Raw genomic sequence first — 27,588 nt, 5'->3', positions numbered from 1 at the left:
TTTCAACAAAATAGCCGGCTTTGTGTCTTGCAACACTACTCACCAGGAGTTAAAATTTGTGTTTTTTTTAAAACAAGTTTCGATGTTGGAAACTATCAGTCAATTTTTACTTGCCACACCCAAAATACCTGCTTTGACAGTAACTAAATAATGCAGATATAATAAAATTGGGCAATTTTACTGCCCACAGTTTACGTGCCCCACTTGGTTCAATTGGCCCGCCTGTCGGGTGCCATCCCCTCTTTTCTTGGTCTTTCTTTTTGGCCAGAACAGCCCTCGTTGTAAATGCGCCAGCAGTCCCAAGGCTACAGTCCTGCACGGTACCTTACCCTAGCAGACTCACCCCAGAGCCTCTCCCAGTGCCTACGGCTGGACTTGGCATGGCTTTCATCATGCCCTCAGGAACAGGAGCTGAACCTCCAGGCCGACTTCTGCCCAGTGTCGAGATAATCTCATAGCAATCTTGGGTAATTAATCCCCACAGGACATACTTTGTCCAATAAAAGAGTAAGGCCAAGAAGAAGCCTACTGACAAATTGCTGTTCCGTGCTCAACACATGAACTGTTCGGATTTGGAAGTACAGTGACAGCACAAGATCCCGGAAACACATCACACTTAATGAAGAGTCAACAGCGTTTCACTGAAAAGCTGAGACCAACTTAAAGACTCTAGCAACTCCCCATCTTATATTTGTTTTCTGCCGACCTCTTTGGATAGCCTTGACCTATTACTCTTGCTTCTTTGGAAATTAACCTCTTCTTTCAATAAGTTTTTAACATGTAGACTTTGTCTCATACTCTATTTTTAGGAAGAGAGTAGGACTAAACAATTCTTTTACCTCTACATATTCGTTACAGGGTACTTAGTATTCCATAGGTGATACATCCTCACTTCCTACTGAACAATAAGAAGGTTTAAATCAATTGTGCTAAGAAGGTAGATGAAGGATCTTTAGGAAGTTATGTAAGGAATCACTGGGAATTGGCAGTTACTCCACTGAATATGAGGTCTGACAATTAAGTTCACAAGCTCACCCTAGAAAAAGTGCTACATATCTCATTGCTGACTATCACTATGGTCACCTTCAAAGCTCTCTCCTTGGGAAGCTATGCACGGATGACAGTGCCTAGTCAAAGCAATTTTGGGACTATTTTTCTGGAGTGGCCACCAGAGCTGTCGTTGTATTATCTTTGATGTCTTGAATGTCATACAAATGTCTTCCATTTATTTATTTTTTGTTCATTTAGAGTCAGACAGAGTCTTACTCTGCCACCCAGGGCCACTGCAATCTCAACCTGCTAAGCTCAGCTTTTCAAATAACTATAACTACAGGTGCATGCTACCACTCTGGACTTAGTTTTTAATTTATATTGTAGAGACGAGTTCTCACCAATTTGCCCAGACTGGTCTCGAACCCCTGAACTCGGGTAATCCTCTCGCCTCAGCCTCCCAAAGGGCTGGGATCACAAGCTTGAGCCACCGTGCCCAGCAAAATGTATTCTTTTTAATCTATCCTTTATCTTCGAGTAAAAAAAAAATAAGTCACTGAGAGCCAGATCAGGTGAGTAGGAAGGGTATTCCAATATGGTAATTGTTTACTGGCTAAAAACTCCCTCCCAGCCAGTGCGGGGTGAGCTGGTGCATTGTTGTGATGCAAGAACTCCTTTGGGATCATCTTTGCACACACTTTTGTCATGCCAAGATTTTGACTTCGGATTCTGCTCTTTCTGAGTCAATATTGGTTTGGTCTGCTATGGTTCTCACAGTCAGCTGATGATTTTGATGCACAATTGGATGAATTTTTGCAATAGTTCTGTCAGTTCTGCTCAATATCGGCCGTCCTGGCCTCTCTTCATCAGTGATGTGTTCTCTCCCCTCAGGAAAACGTTCAATGATGCACACTGCTGTTTTCTTTATGGCATTATCGCCATACACTTAGACTAACTTGTCCCTGATTTCCCTTCCATTCTTGCCAAGTTTAGCAATAAATTTAATGTGTGTTTGTTGCTCTAATTCAAGCTCCGACATTCTCATGATGGCACACAAAAACATGCAACAGCAATAGTAAATGTTATCAGCAAGTCACTGCCACACAACAACACAATACAGCTGTGAGACACTGATATGCCAAGGTTATGAGACCTTGCTGAGGTGTTTGTAAAGTGCTGCCAATGGGCACGGTGGTAAGCTCATGAACTTAGTTGTCACACTTTATATATTTTAGAAACTTTTCATTCTAGAAAGAGTTTTAGAGCTAGGGACATCTGTCTAGGGAACAGAGTTGGTTGCATTCATCATTTCAGATCCTTCTGAGTTTCTACATATAAACCCTGTACATTTTCTTCGTTGAGAACGCTGACTAATTATTTAGCAATGGTCAAATCATGTTTTCCACCTATCACTGATACAGACAAAGACATTTTTTACTATTTCCTGAAGCCCATGGTGACCTCGCTTTTTGGGTACACCTACCCCTGTAGCAAGACTCCCGTCCTTTTCATTTTTTTTTATAATACTCATTCCAAAGATTTAGGATTATTTGTTGCAAGTTTGTTTTTACCAATTATATCAAATGATTCTTGAGGAGAGGAACATGGCTTCCTTTGCAAGTCACTTGGTATCTGTGGAACATATATATATGCAAGAGTGGATAAGCACTGGGCAAATAAGCAGTGATGTCTGTGAGTGGTTGCAAGCTACTCCCAAGTTTCTAATTCACAGTAGTGTGTGTGTGTGTGTGTGTGTGTGTGTGTGTGTGTGTGTGTGTGTGTGTGTGTTCTAATATTAAAGCTGACAACTGAAACAGATAAAATTGGATAATGCTTGGACTGGGAAAAATGGAATTTAGGAAAGCTCATTTAGATATACTATCTAATCATTTTCAGGCATTTATTTGCTGTTAATGGATATAATTTTTAAAAGCAACATGGGATGATTGTACATTTTATACATAGGCATGGAAAATGACCAAAATAAAAGGGAATAGGAAAAATGAATGAAAAACATGAGTTGAGGTGTGAACTATTGAAGCAAAAATCCTGTTTTGATTCTTCATTCTACATGGTAAAAACAGAGTTTTGTCAGCAGCTATAGACGGATATATGGTCACCATGTGCCCACACACTCATATCATTAGTTGTCAGGTGAATTTATATTTATAGAATAATGATCGCCCTAGGACCTCACACATCTGTTAAATAACAGTGACCACAATGAGATTTTGGAGGAACGTTTCTTGTCTTTTGGCTGAATCTTCAAAGTTGATTTTCATGATAAAATACTCGTTGTTAATTAAGCAAGGTCTAGCGACATCTGTCTGGAGAGCATACCTCTCCAGTCATCTTGTATATGAAAATTAAAATTTATGGGTAGTAGAATTCAGATAATTTTAACATGCAATAAACTACCAGCTTTTAATTGAAAAAGCTGTCATTAAAGGCATTTAAATTAGGAAAATAACTATTTTTAAAGGATATCTCACTGAATATCTTGTTGCATAAAGTCAATATCAACAAGTGTTTATTGATTTTAACTTAAAATTTTGATAATATAGAAATATATATTTTGCATATAACACAATTTTGTTTCATTAATATTTGCTTTTCAAATGTAAGACCCAATGAATACCAGTGATCTGGGCAACTTGGCGAGACCTCATCTCTACAATAGATCAAAAAATTAGCCGGGTGTGGTTGTGCACGCCTGTAGTTCCAGCTACTTGAAAGGCTGAGGTGGAAGGATCGCCTGAGCCTAGCAGATCAAGGCTGCGGTGGGCAGGAGCGGCCACTGCATTCCAGTCTGGGTGACAGAGTGAGACTCCAACACAAAAAAAAAAAAAGAAAAAGAAAGAAATTACTTATATGGTAAGATGAAGTAACAAGGAAGAATAATTAATGAAAATGTGTAATAAAATAAGATGATTTTGTTTCCAATGTTATTTAACATCTAGAAAACTATATACATATATGCAGCAAGTACTAGTTTCAGCAATAAGTTATACTATTTAAAAAATAAATTACTTTACTATTCTGTTTCATACAAATGTGAAGTTTTTAAAAAAACATCTTGAGTATTTAGTTTAATCTTTCCCTTAAAAGTTCACTTCCTGAAAGAGCGTATCTAAATTTACTTGACTTTCAATCTTTTAGGCAATTTTTCTAGAAAATAAAACACGGAGTGTTATGTATTTTTAATGCTTATTTTAATGTATTGTATGCATTAATTTTTCTATTGAAATGAACTTCTTTGAATTTGATTAGTTGATGACAAAGCCAAATATATCTATTTCTAAAATGAAGTAGGTAGTACAATGTAGGTGTAAGAATGAACACAGCTAGCATTTCCCTATATGTTTGCCAGGTGGAGTCTTGAGTGACACCACAGCCTGCCCAAACATACCCCAGTCTCTTCTGTGTACTCCCAAGATCATCCTACAAATGTAGCAAGCCTGAGACTCTTACTTCCTGGATGGGTATGTGGTATGCCTCATTCCTCACAAGAGTTTAGGGTTTAACATTTGATATTTGAAACCTTCTTCCTGATAGCACTGCTACGACTCCTGTGTCCTTGGCCACATATGCGCCTTTTGTATTGCTCTTGGGCAGTGTCAACAATTGAGTAATATGAGCCATAAAGAGACAATCCGAACACAGGTCTCTCTGTTTCCTTTTGTATATTCCTCAAACATCTGAATTAGTATATTCCTCAAACATCTGAATTGTATATTCCTCAAACATCTGAATTAGTAGACTATTTCTAGAAATTTATAGAAAATATTTCCAAATCTGGAGATTACAGAAATATTCGTTCATATTTTCTTCTAGGAATTGTATCGCAATCTTATTTTGTTTCCTTGAAATTGTGCCCCCTTTTCTGTCTGCATTCAGTCGTTTGGCCTTGTATTTGGTTTCTAGCAGTTTTACTGTGGTGAGCTTAAAGTTTACAGATTTTCTTGATTATGTGGATTAATAACTTTATCTGTTTGGAAAATTCTCAGCTCTCCCATATTATTCCATTCCTTCTCTGCTTTTGTTTTGTTTTGTTTTAAGAATGCCAATTGCATGCATCCTAGAAGAATTTTATAATTTTAGGTCTTAAGTTTATGTCTTTGAGTTAAATTTTGTACATAGTGCAAGGGAAGGTTCAACTTTATTCTTCTTCATATGAATTTCTAGTGTTCTCAGCACTGTTAGTTGAAAAAGACTGTCTCTTCTCCATTAAATGGTCTTGGCATCTTTATTGAAAATTATTTGTTCATATATGTGAAAATTTTTTTCTGGAGTCTATTCTATTCAATTGGCATATGTCTTTGCCTGGTTTGATTTACTGTAGCTTTGTAGTCAGTTTTGAAATCAGAGAGTGTGAATTCCACATTATTATTCTCTTTCAAGACTGTTTTGGGAATTTGGAATTCCCTTGAGATGCCATGTGAATGTCAGTTTGTGTTTTCTAATTTCTGCTTTAAAAAAAAACTTCATTGGAGTTGTGACAAAGATGACATTGAATCTGTAGATTCCTTTGGGTAGTCTTCAAATCCGTGAACATGAAACTTTTCTTATTTATGGCCTATAATTTATTTAGGAACTGTTTTCTAGATTATATTTTATAAGCATTCTACTTTCTTAGTTAAATTAATGCCTAAATATTTTATTCTTTTTGATACTGTTGTAGAAAGAATTGCTTTCCTAATTTCATGTTTAGATTGTTCATTGTTATAGAACATCAATTTATTTTTGTGTGTTGACTTTATATTCAGTTACTTTTATAATATTTTTAGTTCTATCAGTTACTTTCTCTGAAAGTTTTAGAATTTTCTAAATATAGGATCATATTACCTGTGGACAAGAATAACTTTGTTTCTTTCTTTTCAATTTGGATGCCTTTTACTTCTTTTTTTTCCCAATTATTCTTGCCAGGACTTGTAGGGCTTTGTCAGATAGTAGTGTTGAAAGTAGGCATTCCTGTCTTATCCCTGATCATAGAAGAGCATAAGATCTATTTCATAAGAAAAGCTTTCAGTCTTCTTCCATTCAGTAAGATGCTCATTGTGGGGTTTTTTTGTTTTTTGTTTTTTTTGAGTTGGAGTCTCACTCTGTCACCCAGACTGGACTGCAGTGGCCGCTCCCGGCCACCGCAGCCTCGACCTGCTGGGCTCCGGCAATCCTTCCACCTCAGCCTTCCGATTAGCTGGAACGACAGGCGCACGCTACCACGCCCGGCTCATTTTTGATTTACTGTAGAGATGAGGTCTCGCCAAGTGGGTTTTTTATATGTGTCTTTTATTGTGCTGAGGTAGTATTTTTCTATTCCTAGCATGTTGACAGTTTTTATCATGAAAGTGTTGAATTTTGTCAAATGCCTTTCTGCATAATTGAGATGTTTACTTTTTTTCTTCATTCTGCTAATGTGGTAGACTACATTGATTGACTTTCATGTGTTGCATCAATCTTCCATCCCCAAAATAAAACCCATTCGGTAATTTCATTAGCACGTTTCGAATTCTGTAAAGAAGTGCCTGAGGCTAGGAAATTTATAAAGAAAAGAGGTTTATTTTAGCTCATGGCTCTGCGTGACTCCAACATCTGCTGGGCTTCTGATAAGGCCTTATGATGCCTACGACTGTGGTGGAAGGTGAGCAGGGAGCAGAGCAGGTGTGTCCCATGGTAAGAGCAGAAGCAAAAGGAGGCCAAGATGGTGCCCGGTGTTGTTGAATAGTCAGTTGGTGGGTGAACTAGAAAGAGCAAGAGGTCATTTATCACTGGATCTAGAAGGACCCAGCCCTTTGACCCATTACCTCTCATTAGGCTTCGCCTCAACATTAAGGTTTAAATTTAGATTTAGAGGGGACAACCATCTAAACTGTATCAGTAATGGTGCATAATTTTTTTAATGTACTGTTGAATTCACATTCCTAGTATTTTGTTGAATATTTCTGCATTATATTTGTAAAGGATATTGATCTGTAGTTTTCTTTTCTTGTAATGTGTTTTTCTGACTTTGATATCAGGGTAATATGGCCTGGTAGAATGAGATAAGAAGTGCTCTGTTTTCTTCCGTTTTTTTAAAAAAAGTTTGAGAAGAACTGGTGTTTGTTCTTCTCTAAATGTTCATATACTGATATTTGATATAAAAATACATTTCTAGAAAGTATAGTAAAATCAGAACATTGGGTTATATGTATGCCGCCACAAGAGTATGTCAGATCTTAGTACTAACTGCCCCCATTAGCATAAAAAGTATTTTCGTTGTTTTTGCATTTATTTTTGTTTTACTTGTGTGCAAAGCATTGACGAGGTTGAAAAACGAGATTTCTTCAACAAAGGGCAAGATGTTGAGATTATAGTAAAAAAGAGACTCAACCAGATTCTCGTTAAAAATGAGGATATCTGAACCAGTTATAGGTTTTCAGAGTACGGAATGGGAGCCTCAGGCTAATCCTTGACGATAAGCTGCAAAGCACCCACAGCACAGGAAGAGCAAATGGCATTATTTTGTTTTAGAGCCAGGATTCCCACAGAGTTGTGACTCACGAGATAACTCACCATCTTGACAATGCCGATCAAGGTCATGTGGGCTCTCTGCCAGTCTGACGAAGAATCAAATGAGTAACACCCTGCCTCTGTTCTTTAAGGTCACGGTACAGCCAGTGAACACATGCAAAAAGGACGACAACATAAGAGCATGTAGACCTCTGGGGAATTCTAAAGGAGCATCACTATCCAAATCTCCCTGAGTTTTCCAAAAACTTTTCTTGGTAGATGCGGTTCTTGATTATGTGGTATAGGAGCATAGCCTGGTGTCAGACTGAACAAGGTTGTGCTAATTTCAGGGTAAAGGATGAATTAAAGGCTATTTAGTCTCCGTGCACCTCAACCAAACATATAGAAAGAATAGATTTTTGCCAGTTGAGACAGAGACACTAAATAGACAGAGAGAGAAAGGGGGGGGAGGGGAGAGAAGGAAAGAGGGAGAGAAAAAAGAAGAAAGTCAGCCTTGTGGATTTCAGGAGAATGCTCATGATCAAAGGCACTGCGATGTGACTGGTTTGCACATGCATACCATAGTTTATGCAGACAGAGACCCGGCACAGAGGTAACTCGTGAGAGGGGCAGAAACAGACTGTGGAGGGATTAACAGTGTGTGCTTTTGTTCTTTTGCTCCTAAAGCAATCAGCAGTGATTAATCTAATTATAAATGATCATTTCAGATTTGCATTTTTAAAATATTAGCGAGAAGCAGTATGTACATAAACATTAGAAGGGCAAAGTTAAAATATTATTTTTACTCATCTGTGTTTTATCAAGAACATAAAGTTGCAGGAATGTGTACCTTCGTTTCAACATCTTTTTGTGTTAAATGATCAGTGGGATGACGGCATTCCACGGTCTCTTCTACAACTGAAAGCATGTTGATCACTTATAGAAGTCAGGAAAAGCAGAAGCTAAGAAATCCTCCTGAGAACATTATGGTAAATAATTAACTGGATAAACCTTCATCATTGGTTCCGTGAACTCTTTTGTAAAGGTCTTTCTGTGTGGTCTGAGTGTCATTCAAGGTCTCTGATGCACTTGTTGCTGATGTGTACTCATCTGAGGAAAGAATAATGAGTAAGACACCATCTCTGTCCAGCTCACACTTCATGAAGCTTCTTCTTGTCTTATAGAACCCCTAGTCATAATCTCTCTCAGAATGGCTGTTGCAAACCTATATCAAAAAAGACATTAGAGACAATTATCTCAATAGATATCAAGTTTAATCAGGAGTAAGAAATGAGAGTTATAACCTGGAATGCCACAAAATGCATCGAGTGAAAGAAGGGTAAAGAAGCTTTTTTGCTAAATTAAATTATCTTTAATGTCTTTTTTTAGGTTAACAATGGTAGTTCTGATGACTTTAAGGCTTAGAATTCATACCATCCAAAGAAGAGTAGGAAGGAATGGCTTATCATTTTTTTCCCAGTGATCACTTAATCTCCATGAGTCTCTACATTGCCTTATCATTTAAATGTAAGTTCTTATTTTACAGGAAGAATAATTTCTGGACTGACACAAAGCATGTAGAGAAAGGGAGAGGGAGGGAGAGAAAGGTAGAGAGATGCAGAGAGAGAGAGGAAGTGTGCGACAGAGAGAGAGAGAGAGAGAGAGAGAGAGAGAGAGGGAGAGACAGAGAGAGACACAGAGAGAGACAGAGAGAGAGACACAGAGAGAGAGACAGAGAGAGAGAGATACAGAGAGAGAGATGGAGACAGAGAGAGGGAAAGAGACAGAGACAGAGAGACAGAGACAGAGAGAGGGAGACAGAGACAGAGAGAGGGAGACAGAAACAGAGAGACAGAGACAGAGAGAGACAGAGACAGAGAGAGGGAGACAGAAACAGAGAGAGAGACAGAGACAGAGAGAGAGACAGAGAGAAACAGAGAGACAGACAGAGAGAGACAGAGACAGAGAGACAGAGATAGAGAGACAGAGACAGAGAGAGACAGAGATAGAGACAGAGAGAGAGGGAGACAGAGAAACAGAGAGGGAGAGAGACAGAGAGAGAGACAGAGAGAAACAGAGAGACAGACAGAGAGAGACAGAGACAGAGAGACAGAGATAGAGAGACAGAGACAGAGAGAGACAGAGATAGAGACAGAGAGAGAGGGAGACAGAGAAACAGAGAGGGAGAGAGACAGAGAGAGGGAGAGAGACAGAGACACACACACAGAAAGAGAGAGAGAGAGGAGACAGAGAGAGAGAGAGAGAGAGAGAGAGAGAGAGAGAGAGAGAGAGACAGAGAGAGAGATACCAAAGAGATTTGGAATCCTGAAATGCAGTGAAACTCAGCACCACAGACTGATAATGTCTTAAAGGAGGGAGCCATAGAAAACATTACTGTGATATCTTTGGAAGCGGTTCTTGCCTCAGATGAGTAGTCAGGAGCCTCCCGCTTCTCCATGCCTTTCCCAGTCTGTTTTTGTCTGGGGTTGATAAAAGTGATCACCATTGTATCTGCAGCTTCACAGTATAAGCATTCAACCTCGAGCTCTTAGTTTTTTTTCTTTTTAAGCGATTTGCTTTCAGTTAAAAAGTGACATGTTAGACTTCAAATACAGAAGTTTGACCTGCTTTAACTGGGCTATTCTTTGTCTTTGTTTGTTTGTTTTTTGTTTTTGGGAAACAAGACTTTATTCATTCTAAAATGTTCTTTATCAAATTACCTTTTTTCCACATTTAAGAGTATTTTAACATGCATTTATTTTATTAATATTTTATTATTTATTATAAATATGCGTGGTACAATTCAGGGTTAAGGTATACAAACATTGATCATGCAGGTCCCCTTGTTGATGAGGTATGCCTCTCCCTCCCGTAGCAGTTGTCTTTCTACACATTCAACAAACGTTAATTGAGTGCCTGCTAAGACCTTCAAATTCTCCTGATGCAAATGATGATATACTGAATGAAGCAGCTAGAAATTTGTGGTATAGAACTTATGTTCTAGCAGGGAGGAGAATATAAATTATAAAACAAAACATTAAAATAGACAGTTATTAGATGATGGTAAGTAACATAGAGAAGATAATCAGAAAAATGAAAACACTATGTTACATTTTTATTCTTCTACTTCAAAGCCTAGAGTGTTTTGGAGAAATTTTTCTTTCCAACTTCTGTTTTCATACCTTGACAACTTAAAAGGGTTTATTTGTTTTCTTTTGAACTTTCCAACTATTTTGCTGAAATTATGTTGTTCAGGCAACCGCTTTGTATTCTCAATGTAAAATTATTCACTTTATCATCTAGTGAGACAATAGGAACACAGACAATACCACATAATTTTGTAGGTCTCCAAAGATTGTTGGCAACATCAAAGCATAATGTGATCTAAGATTCTGTGTGTGTGTGTGTGTGTGTGTGTGTGTGTGTGTGTGTGTGTGTGTATACACTATATGTCTGAAAGTATCTGCCTGGCTGATTTGCCAGAAGTACTGCAGTTTCCCATTTAGAAGGAAATATTTCAGAAAATTCTAGAAAAATAGAAATTGAAACACTACATATTTCTTTTCTTAAGCAAATATGGTAACATAGATTTGATTTTGAATAGTATTTCTTTTATTATTATTATTATTATTATTATTATTATTATTATTATTATTGAGTTGGCATCTCTGTCTGTTGCCCAGGCTGGAGTGCAGTGGCATGCTGATGGCCACCACAGCCTTGACCTGCTGGACTCAGGCAATCCTTCTGCTTCAGTTTTCCAAGTAGCTGGAACTACAGGCGTGCACCACCACACCTGGTCAATTTCTGTGATTTACTGTAGAGATGCGGTCTCACCAAGTTGCCCAGGACTGGTCTCAAATCCCCAGGCTCAGATAATCCTCTTGTCTCGGCCTCCCAAAGTGCTGGGATTACAGGCTGAGCCACTGCGCCCTGCCAGTATTTCTTAATTAATGCCATTTTAAGCAAACACTACACAAAGAAGTGTCATTCTTAACATTTTGTAATGTGTTTTATGTCATTTATAGAATCAAAAGTACATGTTTATAGAACTAAAACATAGAAGAAAGCAGAATTTTCTTGTTTAAAGTGCCAATGACTTCCTAATAATCAAAGAATTATCTAAGAATGACCCAATGTGTTGGACATTGACTTATAACAATTGCAACATGAAACAAAATAAATTGGTGATTGTTTTTAAATTATTTGAATTTTATATTTTATTTTTATAAAATGTATTATGTTCTCAAAAAAATAAGAGAATTACTTAGATTTTGTTATCTTCACGTAGGTCACACCATCTTAAATTTAGATATGTTCTTTCAGAAAACGCATGAGTTATTAAACCAATTCATATAATTGTAAATAACCGATGTATCAAAAATTCTTAGAGATATAAGCTGTCTGTCACAGACACAACACTGTTAGTCTTAGTTCTGTTTTTTTGTAGTCATCTTCTCTGAGGAATGACGTTCATAATACATTTTACTACCTGATGGAAGCAGGTTAAATCAAAAGTTTCTTATGCCATGATATTAATTTTCTTCTTTGCTGAAGTCTCTGTCAAGTTTCTAAGTGCACATGAATTCCCTGGAAACTGCAAGAAAAAGCAAAATGCTGAGCATTTTCTTTCTGCTCAGATGTCCTACAAGTTACTGCAGATTTGTAAAGGAATCTATAATTAGTAAAGGTTAAACACTTTATTGTTTTTGAAATAATGGTTTTATGTGGTGGAACAAAATAAATTCTAACTGTAGGCTCCTGCATGAGGGTCGAATATCTATGTAAATTCCTTGGAATTCTTTAGCTTGTGGTTTTTGTCTATTGTTTTCCATTTATTGATGTATTTAATAGTTTACTTATAATAAATATCTTATATTTTCCTCATGAGATTTTGAGGGTGCCTGAAAAATCTTGCAATGTAAATTGTGCCCTATTATACTTCCAAGTAGACATTAATTATGTAAATTAGCACTGTGTTAAAACAGTCAGCATGTTTGGCAATATGTGATAAAAATCTTTTGTAGAGTGTGTAGGAAAATCAGGAATGTTCTTATTTTAAGGAATAGATTCAATTTTAGAACGCCACCCTATGGGGGTGCAAAATAAACAAAATGTCCTTCAGTATGAGCACATTTACTCCATGAAAATGTGTGTGGGAAGGCATGTGTACACTGAGGAAACAGGGGAGTAGTGAGGAACAAGATAACAGTCTCTTCTCAAAGAGTTTCCATAAAAGTAGCCATGCACACTTCAAAGTAATTACTGTAGTAAACAATGAAGTAAGAATGGGACATAGTTTCCAAAGTAAGTTTGTTGTTTTTTTTTTTAGCAACAGTAACCATTTGAACATGTTAGACTCAAGAACATATCTCAGACCTGTCAGACGTAACCCTCATATTCAAGATGACTGTGAAAGAGGAAACACTAGTTTCTGAAAGAGACAATCAGATCACTGTCAAAAAAAACCAACCAAACAAACAAACAAAAAACCCGCAAAACCTTCTCAAGGCTATCATTCATCTGAATGCACTTTACTTGGTAGTGGTTTATATCACCTGCTATCACCTGCTATTCTTGTAGAATACATTTTTGGGCCATCCCAGTCTAAATCGCTCTGTCTCTTTTACAGCCTAAGGACGAATAGGTTAAATAACCATACTTCATAAGCAGTGGGTTGGTAATATGGTCTGCAATTATGCCATTGGATCTCTCTAAGCCTTATGTTCAGATAATGTCTTGATTTTGTTCCATTCTATTAATTTTTCATCTGCTTATAACACAGATTGCTGTGATAACATACAATTACATTGCTCTTTAAGAAGCTTAACATGAAAGATGTCCTTTAGAAAAACTTTAATTTGTCTTTTTGAATGGCAGTCTTAAAATGATGCAAAGAATTTAGAATTCTCAATATTTAGAATTGATATTGTTACCAAGAGTAGGCAATCTTTAAAACTTTCATCTCTAAGTGCATTTTATTGTTATCAATATATTATTTATATTACAAAGCTACTAAGCATTCTAATTTATATCACTATATTACTAAACAATGATAAACTATATTACTGCTATATTACTAAGAATATATCATTTATAATATTGCGCCATGCATAATATATTAAACATTATGCTAGTCATATATATCTTTACTTTAAAAAATAAATTTAAATTGTAATTAATATGTATTTCCTTTTTTTTTCATGAAATTTTAATTTGTTTTATTGACATTAGTTGCTATAATTATAAAATAATTACTGTTGAAAGCAAATTGCTGCCAATACGATTTAGGTTTCCTAGAATATGATTATAAATGCAAAAGGGAGTATACTGTGTCCAACTGATAAACACCAGGACATTCTGCCTCTGCCACATATGAAGGAGCTTCCATTGATTCATTTTTTATTTTACTATGGGCATGCTTGCAAGTGATTGAGGTCGTGGATGCTTTTGGGGAGGGTTGCAGTCTTTTTTTTTTTAGAGAATTGTTTCCTTTTATTAGTGGATAAAACAATGGTTTATATTACAATCAGTCATTCTTATATGCATTGAAATACAGAATATTTTTATATCTAGTGAGAAAGGATTGTCTCATTACTCCTTGTCAACTGGATTTATTTTCATTCATATTCTACTTTTTTCTTTGGCTATAGATTTTCTAGAAGCTTATATATATATATAATTTTTTTATTTTTTATTATAAAGATGTGGGGTACAATTCAGGGTTAGGTATACAAGTGTTGATTATGCAGGTACCCTTGTTGATGAGGTATGCCCCTCCCTCCCCTGGCAGTTTCCCTAACTGTCAATCCCAGCCCCCCCTCCCCTGACAGTTTCTCACTGCTGCCAATAGCTTTCTTATAGTATTATAATTGTTCAAGGTCCACTTATGAGTGAGAAACTTTGTTTCCATGATTGATCACTGAGTATGATCGACTCCAAATCCATCCAAGTTGCTGTGAAGTTCGTATGCTTGTCCTTCTTTATGGCTGCATAATATTCCATTGTATATATGTACCACATTTTTAAAACACAGTCCAACTTCGTTGGACAACATGGTTGGTTCCATGTTTTTACTATTGTGAATAGAGCTGCAACAAACATATGTATGCAGGTATCTTTTTTGTAGAATGAACTGAGTTCCTTCAGGTATATTCCCAATAGGGGAATTTCTGGGTCATATGAAAGGTCAATGTCTAGCTCTTTTAGAAACAGCCATACTGTTTTCCAAAGAGGTTGTACTAGTCTACATTCCCACCAGCAGTGTAGAAGCGCTCCTTTTTCTCCGCGTCCTCACAGCATCTGTTGTTGTTTGTTTTGTTAATGATGGCTTTCTTACTGGGGTTACATGGTATCAAAATTTCTTCCTCACCCACCCTGATTCACACACGACTGGCACTATTGAGTATGCAAATTCTGGTCTAGAGTTGACAAGAAAATAGAAAGATGTTTGCAAAATGTAATGGAGGAAAGACATCTTTGCTAGGCATTCTTTAAAATACATTCATCGAATAGGGTGCACTTTTTCCATTGTTCATTTTTGTCAAGTTTGCTGAAAATCAGTTGGTTGCAGGGATATAGTTTTATTCTAGGTTCTCTATACTATTTCATTGATCTATAGTGGAGAAAGTGTGTGTGTGTGTGTGTGTGTGTGTGTGTGTGTGTGTGTGTACGTGTGCACACACACACTTGTTTCAATACCATCCTGTTTTAATTACTGTAGCTGTGTAGCATAATTTGATGCTAGCTAATGTGATACCTCCAGCTTTGTTCTTTTGCTTAGGATTGTTTGGATATATGGGGTCTTTTTTCATTTCATTTGAGCTCTGGGGTTGTTTTTCCAATTCGGTGAAGAATGACAGTGATAATTGGATTGGAATTGTCTTGAATCTGGAGATTGCTTTGGGCTTGGAAAATTGACTCGTCAGACACAGAAAATCAAATCTTGACTCCTATCTCTAATCGTACACAAACATTAACACAGGAAGAATTAAAGACTTAAATGTAAGATTTGAAAATATAAAAGTCTTAGAAGAAAACCTAAGGAAAACTCTATGGACATTGGCCTATGGAAAGAATTTATGATGAAGACCCCAAAACAAAATGCAAGAAAACACAAAAGTACACAAATAGGAATTCATTAAACCTAAAAGATTCTGCATAGTAAAAAAGATAATCAAGAGAGTAAACAGACAACCTACAGAATGGGAGACAGTAATTGAAAATTTTACCTCTGACAAAGGGCTAATATCCAGGGAAAAACGTTCAAAAATGGGCATAGGACATGTACCAATATTTCTCAAAATAAGATATACAAGCAGCCAACAAATATTTGAAGAAATATTCATCACAAATCATTAAAGAGATGAAAATAAAACCCCAATGAGATGTTATCTTACACCAGTCAGAATGGTTGTTATTGAAGTCAGAAGAAAGCAGGGCTCCACGGCTCAGCCTGTCATCCCGCGCTCTGGGAGGCCGAGGTGAGCGGATTGCCCGAGCCCGTGGGTTCGAGACCCGCCTGGGCAACTTGGCGAGACCTCGTCTCTACAACAAATCAAAAAAATTAGCCGGGCGTGGTAGCACTCGCCTGTAGTTCCAGCTCCTTGGAAAGTCAAGGCGGAAGGATCGCCGGAGCCCAGCAGGGCGAGGCTGCGGTGGCCGGGAGCGGCCACTGCACTCCAGTCTGGGCGACAGAGTGAGACTCCGACTCAAAAATAAATAAATAAAATAAGAAATAAAGTCAGAAAAAAAACAAATGCTGGTATGGATGCAGACAAAAAAATACATCCATATACTGTTGGTGGGAATGTAAATTAGTACAAGTATGGAAAACTGTATGGAGATTTATTAAAGCACTAAAAATTGAACTACCATTTGATCTCCAATACCACTACTGGTTGGTTATCCATCCAACGGAAAAGACAACTGCATGTATATTGCATTACTATTCACCATAGCAAAAACATGGAATTAACCTCAGGGTTTATCAATGGATGATTGGATATAGAAAATATGGTACATATATACCATGGAATACTACACAGCCATAAAAAAACAATGAAGTCTAGTTCTTTGGAGTAACATAGTTGGAACTGGATGCCATTATCCGAAGTGAATTAATTCAGAATCAGAAAACCAAATACCATATGTTCTCACTTATAAAAGGGAGCTAATCAATATGAACATAAAGATGGAACACACACAAACACACACACACACACATAGGACTCCAAAAAAGGTGGAAGTTAGGAGAGGTATGAGGGCTGAAAAATTACCTGTAGGTACAGCGTCCACTATCTGAGTGAAGATACATTAGAAGCCAACCTCGCCATCACACAAAATGTACATGTAACAAACGTGTACATGTATCCCCTGAATCTAAAGTAAAATACAATTTAACAAGTAAATAAAAACAAAAATAAAATAAAATGCACAGATTGTCTTTAAAAATAATCCCAACTTATTTTACATTAATTAAAATGTCCACTTATTGAGTAAATTCATGACATTGGTTTTCACATTTAACTCCCCAATAAATATATGTATTTTGCAAATAAAGATATTTAGACACTGGGTAATTAATAACCGACCCGAGCATAATTAGTAAGTGACAGCTGGAATTCAAGCCAGATCTCTCTGACCACAAAGCCTGATGATGCCATTATGCTTCTGCATTTAAGCTTCTTCATTGAACTTGTATTAATTCCTCTCCTCAGCCAGCTTGAACTATTTGGATTCTGCAGGGTGGATTCCTTCAGCCATTGTCTCTGCATGGCATGTCTTTCATTTCCTTGTTTCAGTACTTCACACCATGACTCACACTTGTTAGAAGGTCATTAAAAGATTTTAGAAAAAAAACAAATGACATCCCTTCTGTTCTTCACTTCATTTAGCAAATATACACGTGCACAAACAACACATATTACTCAAGAGTGAGGGGTAGTACCATCTTTAAAATGTCATGCATACTTTTAAAATTCATGTTGAGAAACAAAATCCAAAAAGGTTTTATTTCTTAGAAACACTTGCATTCTGGTGTTTGTTTTGGTGACATTTTAGATTTTCAATATATATGCTTTTAAGAATACAGCGACTTTATATATTTTGAATAATACAGCAACTTTTTTAAGAAAATAAGGATAGCACTGTTGTTCTAACTATACAACTATTTTTATTATTTCTTAATTTAAAAAATAATAATAACGATTCCTATAAAATACAAATCGGTAAAAGGAAATGCTTGTGTTATAATCCACCAACCAAAAATAAAACTGCTAAGATTTGTATTACTGTCAAAATCTTTGTCATATACACCATATGTTTACTTAGGGGAGACTGAGACGGAAGGCTTGCCTGAACCCAGGTGATCAAGGCTGTGGTGAGCCATAATCGTGCCACTGCACTGCAGTCTGGGAGACAGAGGAGACCCTGACTCAAAAAAAAAAAAAAGAGGGGGAAGGAAGGAGGGAGGAAGGGAGGGAGAAAACAAAACTTTAAAAATTATTGCATAAAACTATCTTTAATTTAGAACATTTAATAAGCATAATTTCTATATATAAAACTGTAACATTATGACCATTTGTAACAAATGCACAATATTTTCATGTTTTGGACATGCAATTTTTATTTAGTATGATAAATAATTATGAATATGATGCAGATGAATTTTAACAACAGTGCACTTTCTGCTTATTTTTTCCTCTATGTGTGTGCACATTTAAATGTGTTAGAATGTTGAGAATTAGCTTTTAACATTTTTGAGATATGAGGCTTTGAAAATTTTCCCTATATTTAGTTATTGTTTTATTTTAAAATGTTAGTATAGTTACTAGAAAATGGACTATTTTATATTGTTCTAATCCACTGTTGTAGGGAAGATTAAAATTATCTTTAAATAGATGAATGCATTTGGCTATGTGTATGGATTTAAAGTCTTAAGAAGAAGTTATTCTGCATCTGCAGCTCCAGAATGTACTTTTTCTGGTCACAATGCAAGCAACGGGAGAGTTTCCTGTGCCGTGATCTCATATACCATGTGTTGTTGTGATCACCCACCTTTCATTTCTGTATGTTCAGTAGTTTAGTTAAACTTGTATTTCCATCATAAATAAATATGAGAAGATTATTTACCTCAACACACAGTTAAAAACTGTAGATCTCAGTAAAGATAAACTTTAAAAATTATTTCATTGCAAAATAAATTTATTAATTCTACCAGAAGCAGTTTTTAAGCATTAACTCATTCTTTTAAAATAATTTTACTCAGATCCTGGGATAACATACATAATTCAACTGTACAATATTAAGAAGTTATAAGAAGGAGTATTTGAAAGGTTATGATGACATTATTTGAATAAGATGAACATAATTTATTAGTATTTTCATTTTAAATAATGCTGCTTCTTCAATATTAGATTTAATATTAGTAATGCTTTGTTTCATTTTGTTATTGTATTTGCCCATGTTTTAAAAAAATCTAGAAATAATTTCTACAGGCCATTCAAGATTTTCATAACATATTTATTTTTACAAATGATTTTATTATTTTATTTTATTTATTTCAATACCTTTGGGATACACAAATAGTTTTTAGTCTGGGCATTAAGGGTACCTGGCTCCCCCATCTGTGCACAGTGGACTGAATGAGTGATTTTTTTTTTGTCCTTTCTCTTTTTTCCCCCTCTCCCCATTCGGTGTCTCCAGGATTTAAAAGTTTGTTTAAAAAGATGTTTGGTGATCACTTTTTTTCATATACATTTCCTGACTATCCTGATTTCACCTGAAGGCATGTGTTTTAGAGATATCCTTAGTTGATTCCTCACCAGAGCAAAAATCTATTTTGAAATGATTATAATGATGTGAGAATGACATAATTTCTGTACATAACCTTGCTCATATAATTTACATCTGTTCGATTCTTTAATTCTTACATTTTAAGTGAGAAATATGTTCGATTCTTTAATTCTTACATTTTAAGTGAGAAATATCCTGCCAGTAAGTCTGTTTATGTAAATGAGACATTTGATGTTTCTCCAACTGTGTGCACTTGTCCATTAAATTGCCTGTTATTTCATGCTTGTCAGTTGGACAAAAGGGAAATTGAAAAGAAAAAATAAAATGTTAATAACATAATTTATAAGTGAAAATATTCTGCAATTAGTCTGACATAAGTTTGTACCATACAGAGTTAGCATTGTTTAGTTTTCTCTATGAAACCAATGGAAGATGGTAATTGGTTCTAATTTGCAAAAACATAGCCGAATAAAGATTTTGTGTAGTTTAAGGTCATTTATCTAAATGTGATATTCACTTTTATTTGTCTTTTAAAGTTTGTTGCCATGGTATATTACTGAGGAAATGGCTTTTTTGAGGATTTGAATTCTTATAAAATGTCATTCTTTAAGTTATCGTAAAGTAAATGCTATTTTTTATTTGGCGTCTTGACTGAAAATATATATACATACTTTATTTGTTAATGTTTAAATATTCCATTTCTCTGTTTTCTTGAGTGTTTAAAAAGCTATATAATATAACTTGAAGGTACAAAACTTAAATAAGTTATTCTCTACATTTCTGATAGATAATTATTTAACATTGTATGGAAACACAGGCTTTTGGTTTCTCATAATATTATTAAATAGAAATCATTTTTCAAAATGTTTACATGTGAAATTAGGGATAATCTTGATCCAATGTTGACAAGTATATGTTAGTTTCATATCTGGCATTTGATAGGCAATAATTTCACTGTGTCAAGATAAAATATCTCTATATATTAACTAAAAATAAACTCTCATAATATTTGGGGGACCTTGTGTTACTTTATTTTTGTTCATCTCATTTATATTAATTATTTATCATTGCAGATTAAAAAAATCAACAGGAACTTTCCTGTAAACCAGCAGGTAAGACAAAAAAGTATATGAAAGGCTGAATAATATTTATATATATATTTAATTGTATCTATTATTGAAGATAAGGCTGATGCTTTCTGATTTTTATGCAGAAATGGTTGGCACTATCACTTGCTATCTTCAGAAAAAAACAAATTTTAGAAATTTCTTTCATACTATGAAATATATTTGTTTGCTTAATTGTATTAAAAGTGGTTTTTAAAAACGTGTATCTAAGTAAACTAAATAAAAAAATATTGTTTGATAAAATAATGGTATTTATTTAAATATAGCCTGGAAGAAATTAAAGTACTGTTTATATAAGAGAGTTTTAGTATATGCTAAATTTGGGAGACTTTTAACTGATCTCACATTTCAAGGAATTTTCACATTTTGCTAACAGTATTTCAAATGAGTATAAATGAATGCTTAGAATGAAAATAATTTGGATTGATCAAAGTTTCATAAACTTCTTACTTTTGTTATCAACTTTGATTGTAACCACTGATCACATTCTATCTAAACTAACTAGGTGTAAGTGATTTGTAAATTGCAAATTAATTTCAATGGCACAAACTTTAAAATATTTTTCCACTTATAAAAAGTAAGTTATTATGTAAACTTTATTTATTTTATCCGTAACATTTATATAAAAGCAACTATCTTGTAAATTTATTTTTGAGAATTGAATGATAACACATGCAAAGTTCTCAATATATGCTTTTATCATGTTTCTAAACATTTAAACATAATCTTTGGAATATAGAATCCATGTTTTGTAGAAGTTATATTATTAAAGATGCTGCTACCCCAGACCGGCCGGAAAAGCCATGTGTAACCAAAGCACTTGAGAGAACAGCTTTGTAGAATTCATTGTGTCCACAATGTTCTAAACTACATCTTTTCAGCTATCAGCATCCACCCTCTTCTACCTTGAGGACCTTAGACCTGATCCATTTTGATATTTTAGATAGATTTGAGTTTGGAAAAATATACATGTCTTGCTCCATTCCACAGCAAGCTGTAGATACGTCTGCGACCCTTACCTGCAGTATTGAAACTAGGACTGTCGCCGATGGCCCCTGAGTCACCAGATCTGTGATGACACCCGGGAAACCCTTTGTAGTGCCTATCCCTTCGCATGTGATAGTAATATGCTTGGTGCACCGGTGACATCTTGAGAAATATATTTTCATGAGTTTTAGGGTTCCAGTAGAGGGGAAATGCATGAAGGAGAAAGTATCAGCCACAGGGGAAGGCTGCAATGCCCATCAGCAGACAAAGCTGTTTTGTGGTCAGAGCTGTAAAAATGGAAATCTACGGTTTTGCGAATTCTCCTCAAAAATGAAAAAATGAGGAATGCTTCTTTGATTTAAGAATGACAGTAAGATCTATGTTATCAACTTCTTTCCCCTTTCTAACTTCAACGTGTGAGATGTCAATATTTGGTATAATTTGTATTACTGAGTGCTTCATAGTCCTCAGACCCTGCAGCTATTCCACACTTACAGTGACAACTGCATTTAACACTTCCTGTATACTCAGCTCCCTGATGGGTTGCTCTCCTTGCCTCTTTTGCTTTTATCCAAGTTTAAAATAATCTTGAGTGAAGTAAATGAGAATCTGAATGAAAATCGTGGAATAGGATAAATAATAATAAAAATCACATATAGGATAAATAATAACACAAACTTTGAAATTCTAAGACTGTGCATGTAATATTCTAAGAAACATACATTCGTATATAACAGTATAGATGTGCACTCCTGTTCATGATTTTTATTTGTTATCACTTTAATATTTTAAATTATATAATTATTTAAAATCTAAAATTATACTTGAAATAATTTCAGATCTTATTTTAATTTTCTTGGCTACAATTTTGAAAACCATAGGGCAACCCCCTTGGGTCTCCTCCCACTGTGGGAGCTTTTCAGTCCTCTTAATAAATCTTGCTTTCTTTCTTTTTTTAAACTTTTAATTTTTTTTAATTTTGAAATTGTGGGGTACAATTCAGGGTTGGGTGCACGATATTCATCTTGCAGGTACCCTTGTTGGTGAGGTGTGCCCATGCCTCCGCAGATTTCAGCTGCTGTCATTCCCACCTCCCCGCGCCCCTCTCCCCGGGCCGTTTCCCACTTGTGTCAATCCTTTCCTTATGGTATTATGATGGCTGTTCATGGTCCACTTAGGAGTGAGAGCATGTGATACTCAGTTTTCTGTTTCTGTGAAAGATCACTCAGTATTATAGACTCTAAGTCGATCCAGGTTGCTGCAAAATTTGTGATTTTGTTCTTTATGGCTGCATAATATTCCATCGTGTGTATGGACCACGTTTTTAAAATCCAGTCCTCTTTTGATGGGCAGCATCGTTGGTTCCATGTTCTTGCTATTGTGAGCAAGGCTTTGATAAACATATGTGTGCAGGTATCTATTTTATAGAGTGATTTGAGTTCTTCTGGGCACATTCCCAGTAGGGGGATTGCGGGGTCATCTGGAAGGTTCATCTTTAGAACTTTTAGGAATCGCCGCACTGATTTCCACAGAGGCTGTACTAGTTTTCACTCCCACCAACAGTGTAGAAGTGTTTCCTTTTTGCCACATTTTCTTCAGCATCTGTTTCCTTCCCTAAAAACAAAAACAAAAACAAAACAAAACAAAACCATAATGAATTCTTCCTAGCATTTTAAAAACTTGAAAATAAAACTCGATGATGATTTTTTTCCTTCATGTAGATGAAGAATTTCAAGAAATAGGACTAGCTTATCATTCAACATATATATGTGCATGTTTCTAAATGTGTGGTGCACAGGTGACATTTTTAGAACCACAGGTTTATGATTTTATAGGATATAAAATATATATGTGTGTATATATGTATATGCTTATATATACATATACACACTTATGTATATACACACCTAAGTATTTATACACACATATGTGTGTGTATGTGTATGCAAAATAGGAAAAACTTACCTGTAAAGTATGATAACTATGCGTTAGGAGACTAGACTAGGTTACATTCCCTACTTAGAAAATTGAAGTCACTTTTTTTTTTCTTTTTTTTGAGTTGGAGTCTCACTCTGTCGCCCAGACTGGAGTGCAGCGGCTGCTCCCGGCCACCGCAGCCTCGACCTGCTGGGCTCCGGCGATCCTTTCGCCTCAGCCTTCTGAGTAGCCGGAATTACAGGCATGTGCTACCACGCCCAGCTGATTTTTGATTTATTGTAGAGATGAGGTCTCGCCAAGTTGCCCAGGCGGGTCTCGAACCCGCGGGCTCAGGCAATCCACTCACCTCAGCCTCCCAAAGTCACGGGATTACAGGCTGAGCCACCGAGCCCGGCTTTACCTTGATTTTTATGTGGAGTTCTGAAACTTGAATTAGATGTAAATGTGCATATACATGAATAAATATACATATACATATATTATTTATTCATATATATGCATTTATGAGGGGGACCCAAAAAAGCAAAATTTATTTTTATTTTAAAGATGTGGGGTACAATTCAGGGTTACGTATACAAATAGTCATTTTACAGTTAAAGTTTGAGCCTCACTTTGGTCAAACTTTGGTCAAAAGTTTGAACATCACCTGGTTTGAGGTCAGGTACTCTTACTGATGAAGTGTGCCCCTTCTCTGGTAGTTTCCTACTTCCATCATGTATATGTGCCACATTTTTGTATCCAGTCCACTTTTGATGGCAGCTTGGTTGGTTCCATGTTTTTGCTATTGTGAATAACGCTGCAATAAACATGCGTGTGCAGAGTATCTTTTTCATAGAGTGATTTGAATTCTTCTAGGGTATATTCTCCCCCCCATATTTATTTATTTTAAATTGTGCATTTATTTTTACATGTTTAAACTTCAGTCACCCACAAAGTACTCTCTATTTTTGAACTCATCCATTCAAGGATAAGGGCTGACCCCTTGTAGTGCACAGGTTTTCCCACCTTGCTAAGTGTTCTAGGAAACCATCAGCATCAATGTGCCAGCTAGCATTGTTGTGAGAGGCTGACTTCAGCTTCAGTGACTTTTTGTGGGGACGCTTTTTCAACGTATTTGCCCATTTTATGATGGGTAATTTCCACAAACAACCTGACCACAGTGCTCTGAGTGTGCAGTTTTTGACCAAAACATCATCACCCCCATGTCCCACCCTCCCTATTCACCCAATCTTGGCCCAGTTCCTTTTTTTTGTTTGTTTTCTCAGTTAAAAAAAGGCTTCAAAAGGAAATGTTTTGCCGATGTGGAAGAGGTGAAACAAAACACAACAGAAGCACTAATAGGCATCAAAATTGAAGATATATGAATACACACACACACACACACACACATATATTTACTTATACATAAGCATTTGATGACGGAACTCATGCACTCATGCATATGTTAAAATACTTATGTTATGAAGAGATATACATTGAGAAGTCCCTTTATATTCTTAATGTTCCAGATACAAAAAACAATCTCCCAGGGTACACTGGATCAGAACTACTCTGTTTCCTGTAAGATTTAGTTTTGAATATGATCCCAGGTGGTACAACTCTCCGAGCCTGTGGCATTGAAATAAAAATAAAACATTAAAAGGACTGGAAAAGGTCACCGCTGTCCTGCAGAGACTAGGGATATGCATTGGTTCCACAAGTATGCCCCCAAAACCAAGGTGCATGAAGAAAAGGTTTGAGTCCAAAATTATAAACCATATGAGGAAATAAACCATCATAAGAGAAAGCATAATCTAGGGATTAAAGAACAATCCAAAATATTTTTAACTTTCGTTTATGAAAAATAAAGTTATCAACATTATAAGATAAGAACAGGACATAGTCTTAAAATTTGGGGTTGCAAAAGAACTAAATAGAACTTTAAAAATAATAAAAAAATATATTTAAATTAAAATCAGTTGTCTCCTTTTGAAATTTCACTAGTGTATCTTCTACTTCACTTTTTGTTGAGTTTTTTTTTTTTTTAATTTTCTCTTTGTATCTGGGATGTATTCATCTGTTTTTTTCTACTAAATTTTTGATCTGTTTCATTTATACAGTGAACACACTGAAATTCAGCTTCCCCTGATAACTATCTGTTGAAAAGTACGAAAGGTGGGACAGTGGTATTGCCATTAAATGAAGCAATAATATTGAGTAGGTGACAATTGATGTGATAATTCTCTCAGTGCATCAGAGGTCAATGCATACAATTTCAGACAACCAGACTTATAATCACACTGCTGTATATACCTAGTCTTTTAGGTCATGATTTATTGCATTCTCTGTTTTACTCATTTTTTAACCAAAACCTCTTCACTCTGGATTATAACTTATTATTCCCACAAAAATAGTATTTTGAAATAAATTGCTGTCTATATTTATCAAAGAAAAAATTTTAAAGGGTTAATTCATCATTAGAATATTAATATGATGAACTTATATCAGACACTATGGCTAACAATATTAAATTATAATAGTTGAAATAAATTGAAAAGTTACACTCATTTAAAATAAACAAAATATTAGCTCAAGAGGTTAATTTTATAGAGATATTCATATTTGACTGCCCACAATAATTTGAACACATGATTATAGATATGTACATAGAATACTTGGAATACTGGGAGACAAAAGAGTAAAAAGTGACTAGCTGTCTCTTTTTATCATGTTGGGGAGAGTTAAGGAATTACAAGAAAACTTACAAATCTACTTCTGGTGTAGTATCTGAGAAGAAAGAGAAGTAAAACCTTCAAAAATCTGCTTCTCCATAAACATAACACAAAACTTGCCAAAATGGTCAGAATCAACTTTTTGCAAATATGGAAATTCATCAAAGGCTTGCCAAACTCAGGGAGCATTTATTCAAGTAAAGTAAAAACAAACAAACAAAACATCTAAGTCTTAGTAAGATCGTGGGTTCTATGGTGTTTTAACTGGACCCAGTTAAACTTCTGCCGTTTGATGATATGGTAGCGTTAAAAATAACAGTTCATATTCCCAGGAAAGTCCATCTCCTCAGATCTATTAATTTTCTAGTTTTGGTACAAATATCACTTAAAATTAGCTCGCCTAAAAATTATTATTTAATAAGATGCACATTTGCTTCATTCAATTTTTAGCTTTATTGAAAGTGTGTGTGTGTATTTTTAGGAAAAATATTCCATTAATGAAACTGACAATGGGTCTTTTTTTTGGGGGGGGGATTCCAAAACCCAGTTTTTCTCCAATACAAAGAAAATATTTTTTATATATTTATATATTCAATTTTAAGATGTTGACAGAAAATCAAAGAGTCATGTAAACTGGGGACAATTAGCCTGTTGTTCTGGCATATATCATAATACTTGGTGACAAAATATACTGGCTTTTTATTATTTAAATGATAATCCTCAAAAAATGTAATGATTCTGTATCAATCAATTCTGGGAACAGTGATTAATTTTTTTTTTTTTGAGTTGGAGTCTCATTCTGTCGTCCAGACTGGAGTGCAGTGGCTGCTTCCGGCCACCGCAGCCTCGACCTGCTGGGCTCCGGAGATCCTTTCACCTCAGCCTTCTGAGTAGCCGGAATTACAGGCACGTGCTGCCACGCCCGGCTGATTTTTTGATTTATTGTAGAGATGAGGTCTCGCAGCCCAGGCGGGTCTCGAACCCGCAGACTCAGGCAATCCACTCACCTCAGCCTCCCAAAGGCGCGGGATGACAGGCTGAGCCACCGAGCCCGGCTAGTGATTAAATTACAAATTATTGTTAAAATGGGGTTACCATCTATATATCTTCTTCTGTGAGGTATCTTTTCAAATACATTCCCCAAGAGTAAAAGTTCTTAATTTTGATGATGTCCAATTAATCACATTTAAACGGATCATACCTTTAGTATACTATTTAAGACATCTCTGCAAATCAGAGACCGAAATTTTCAACTGTTTTTTTCTAGATTTGTATCACATTTTAAAATTTATTCATCTGCAGATGGGCACTTTAGTTGATTCCATATATTGGCTATTGTGAAAGTGCTGCAGTAAACATGAGAGTGTAGATATCTCTTTGACATCCGGACATGTCTCTTAGATATATGGCTAATATTGGCATTGTTGGATTATATAATAGTTCTAGTTTTTTTAAGAAACCGTCATAATTCCTGGATCACATAATAGCTCTATATTTTTTAAAAGAAACCATCATACTGTTTTCCATAATAACTGTGCTAATTTACATTT

General features: G+C 35.5%; 1 protein-coding gene across 1 annotated transcript in view; it reads left to right on the top strand.

Annotated features, from left to right (window-relative positions):
* Positions 1-27,588, top strand: part of SNTG1 (syntrophin gamma 1) — a 274,235-nt gene that overhangs the window by 54,294 nt on the left and 192,353 nt on the right. Inside the window, exon 5 of the mRNA XM_008052045.1 lies at positions 20,349-20,387. Coding sequence (XP_008050236.1) covers positions 20,349-20,387 — 39 coding nt within the window. The remainder of the gene's footprint in view (positions 1-20,348; positions 20,388-27,588) is intronic.

Source organism: Carlito syrichta, unplaced genomic scaffold (assembly GCF_000164805.1).
Source record: "Carlito syrichta isolate Samal-C Ts95f unplaced genomic scaffold, Tarsius_syrichta-2.0.1 Scaffold254458, whole genome shotgun sequence".
NCBI lineage: Eukaryota > Metazoa > Chordata > Mammalia > Primates > Tarsiidae > Carlito > Carlito syrichta.
Note: the sequence above shows the minus strand (reverse complement) of the source record. Positions and strands in the feature narration are given on the sequence as shown.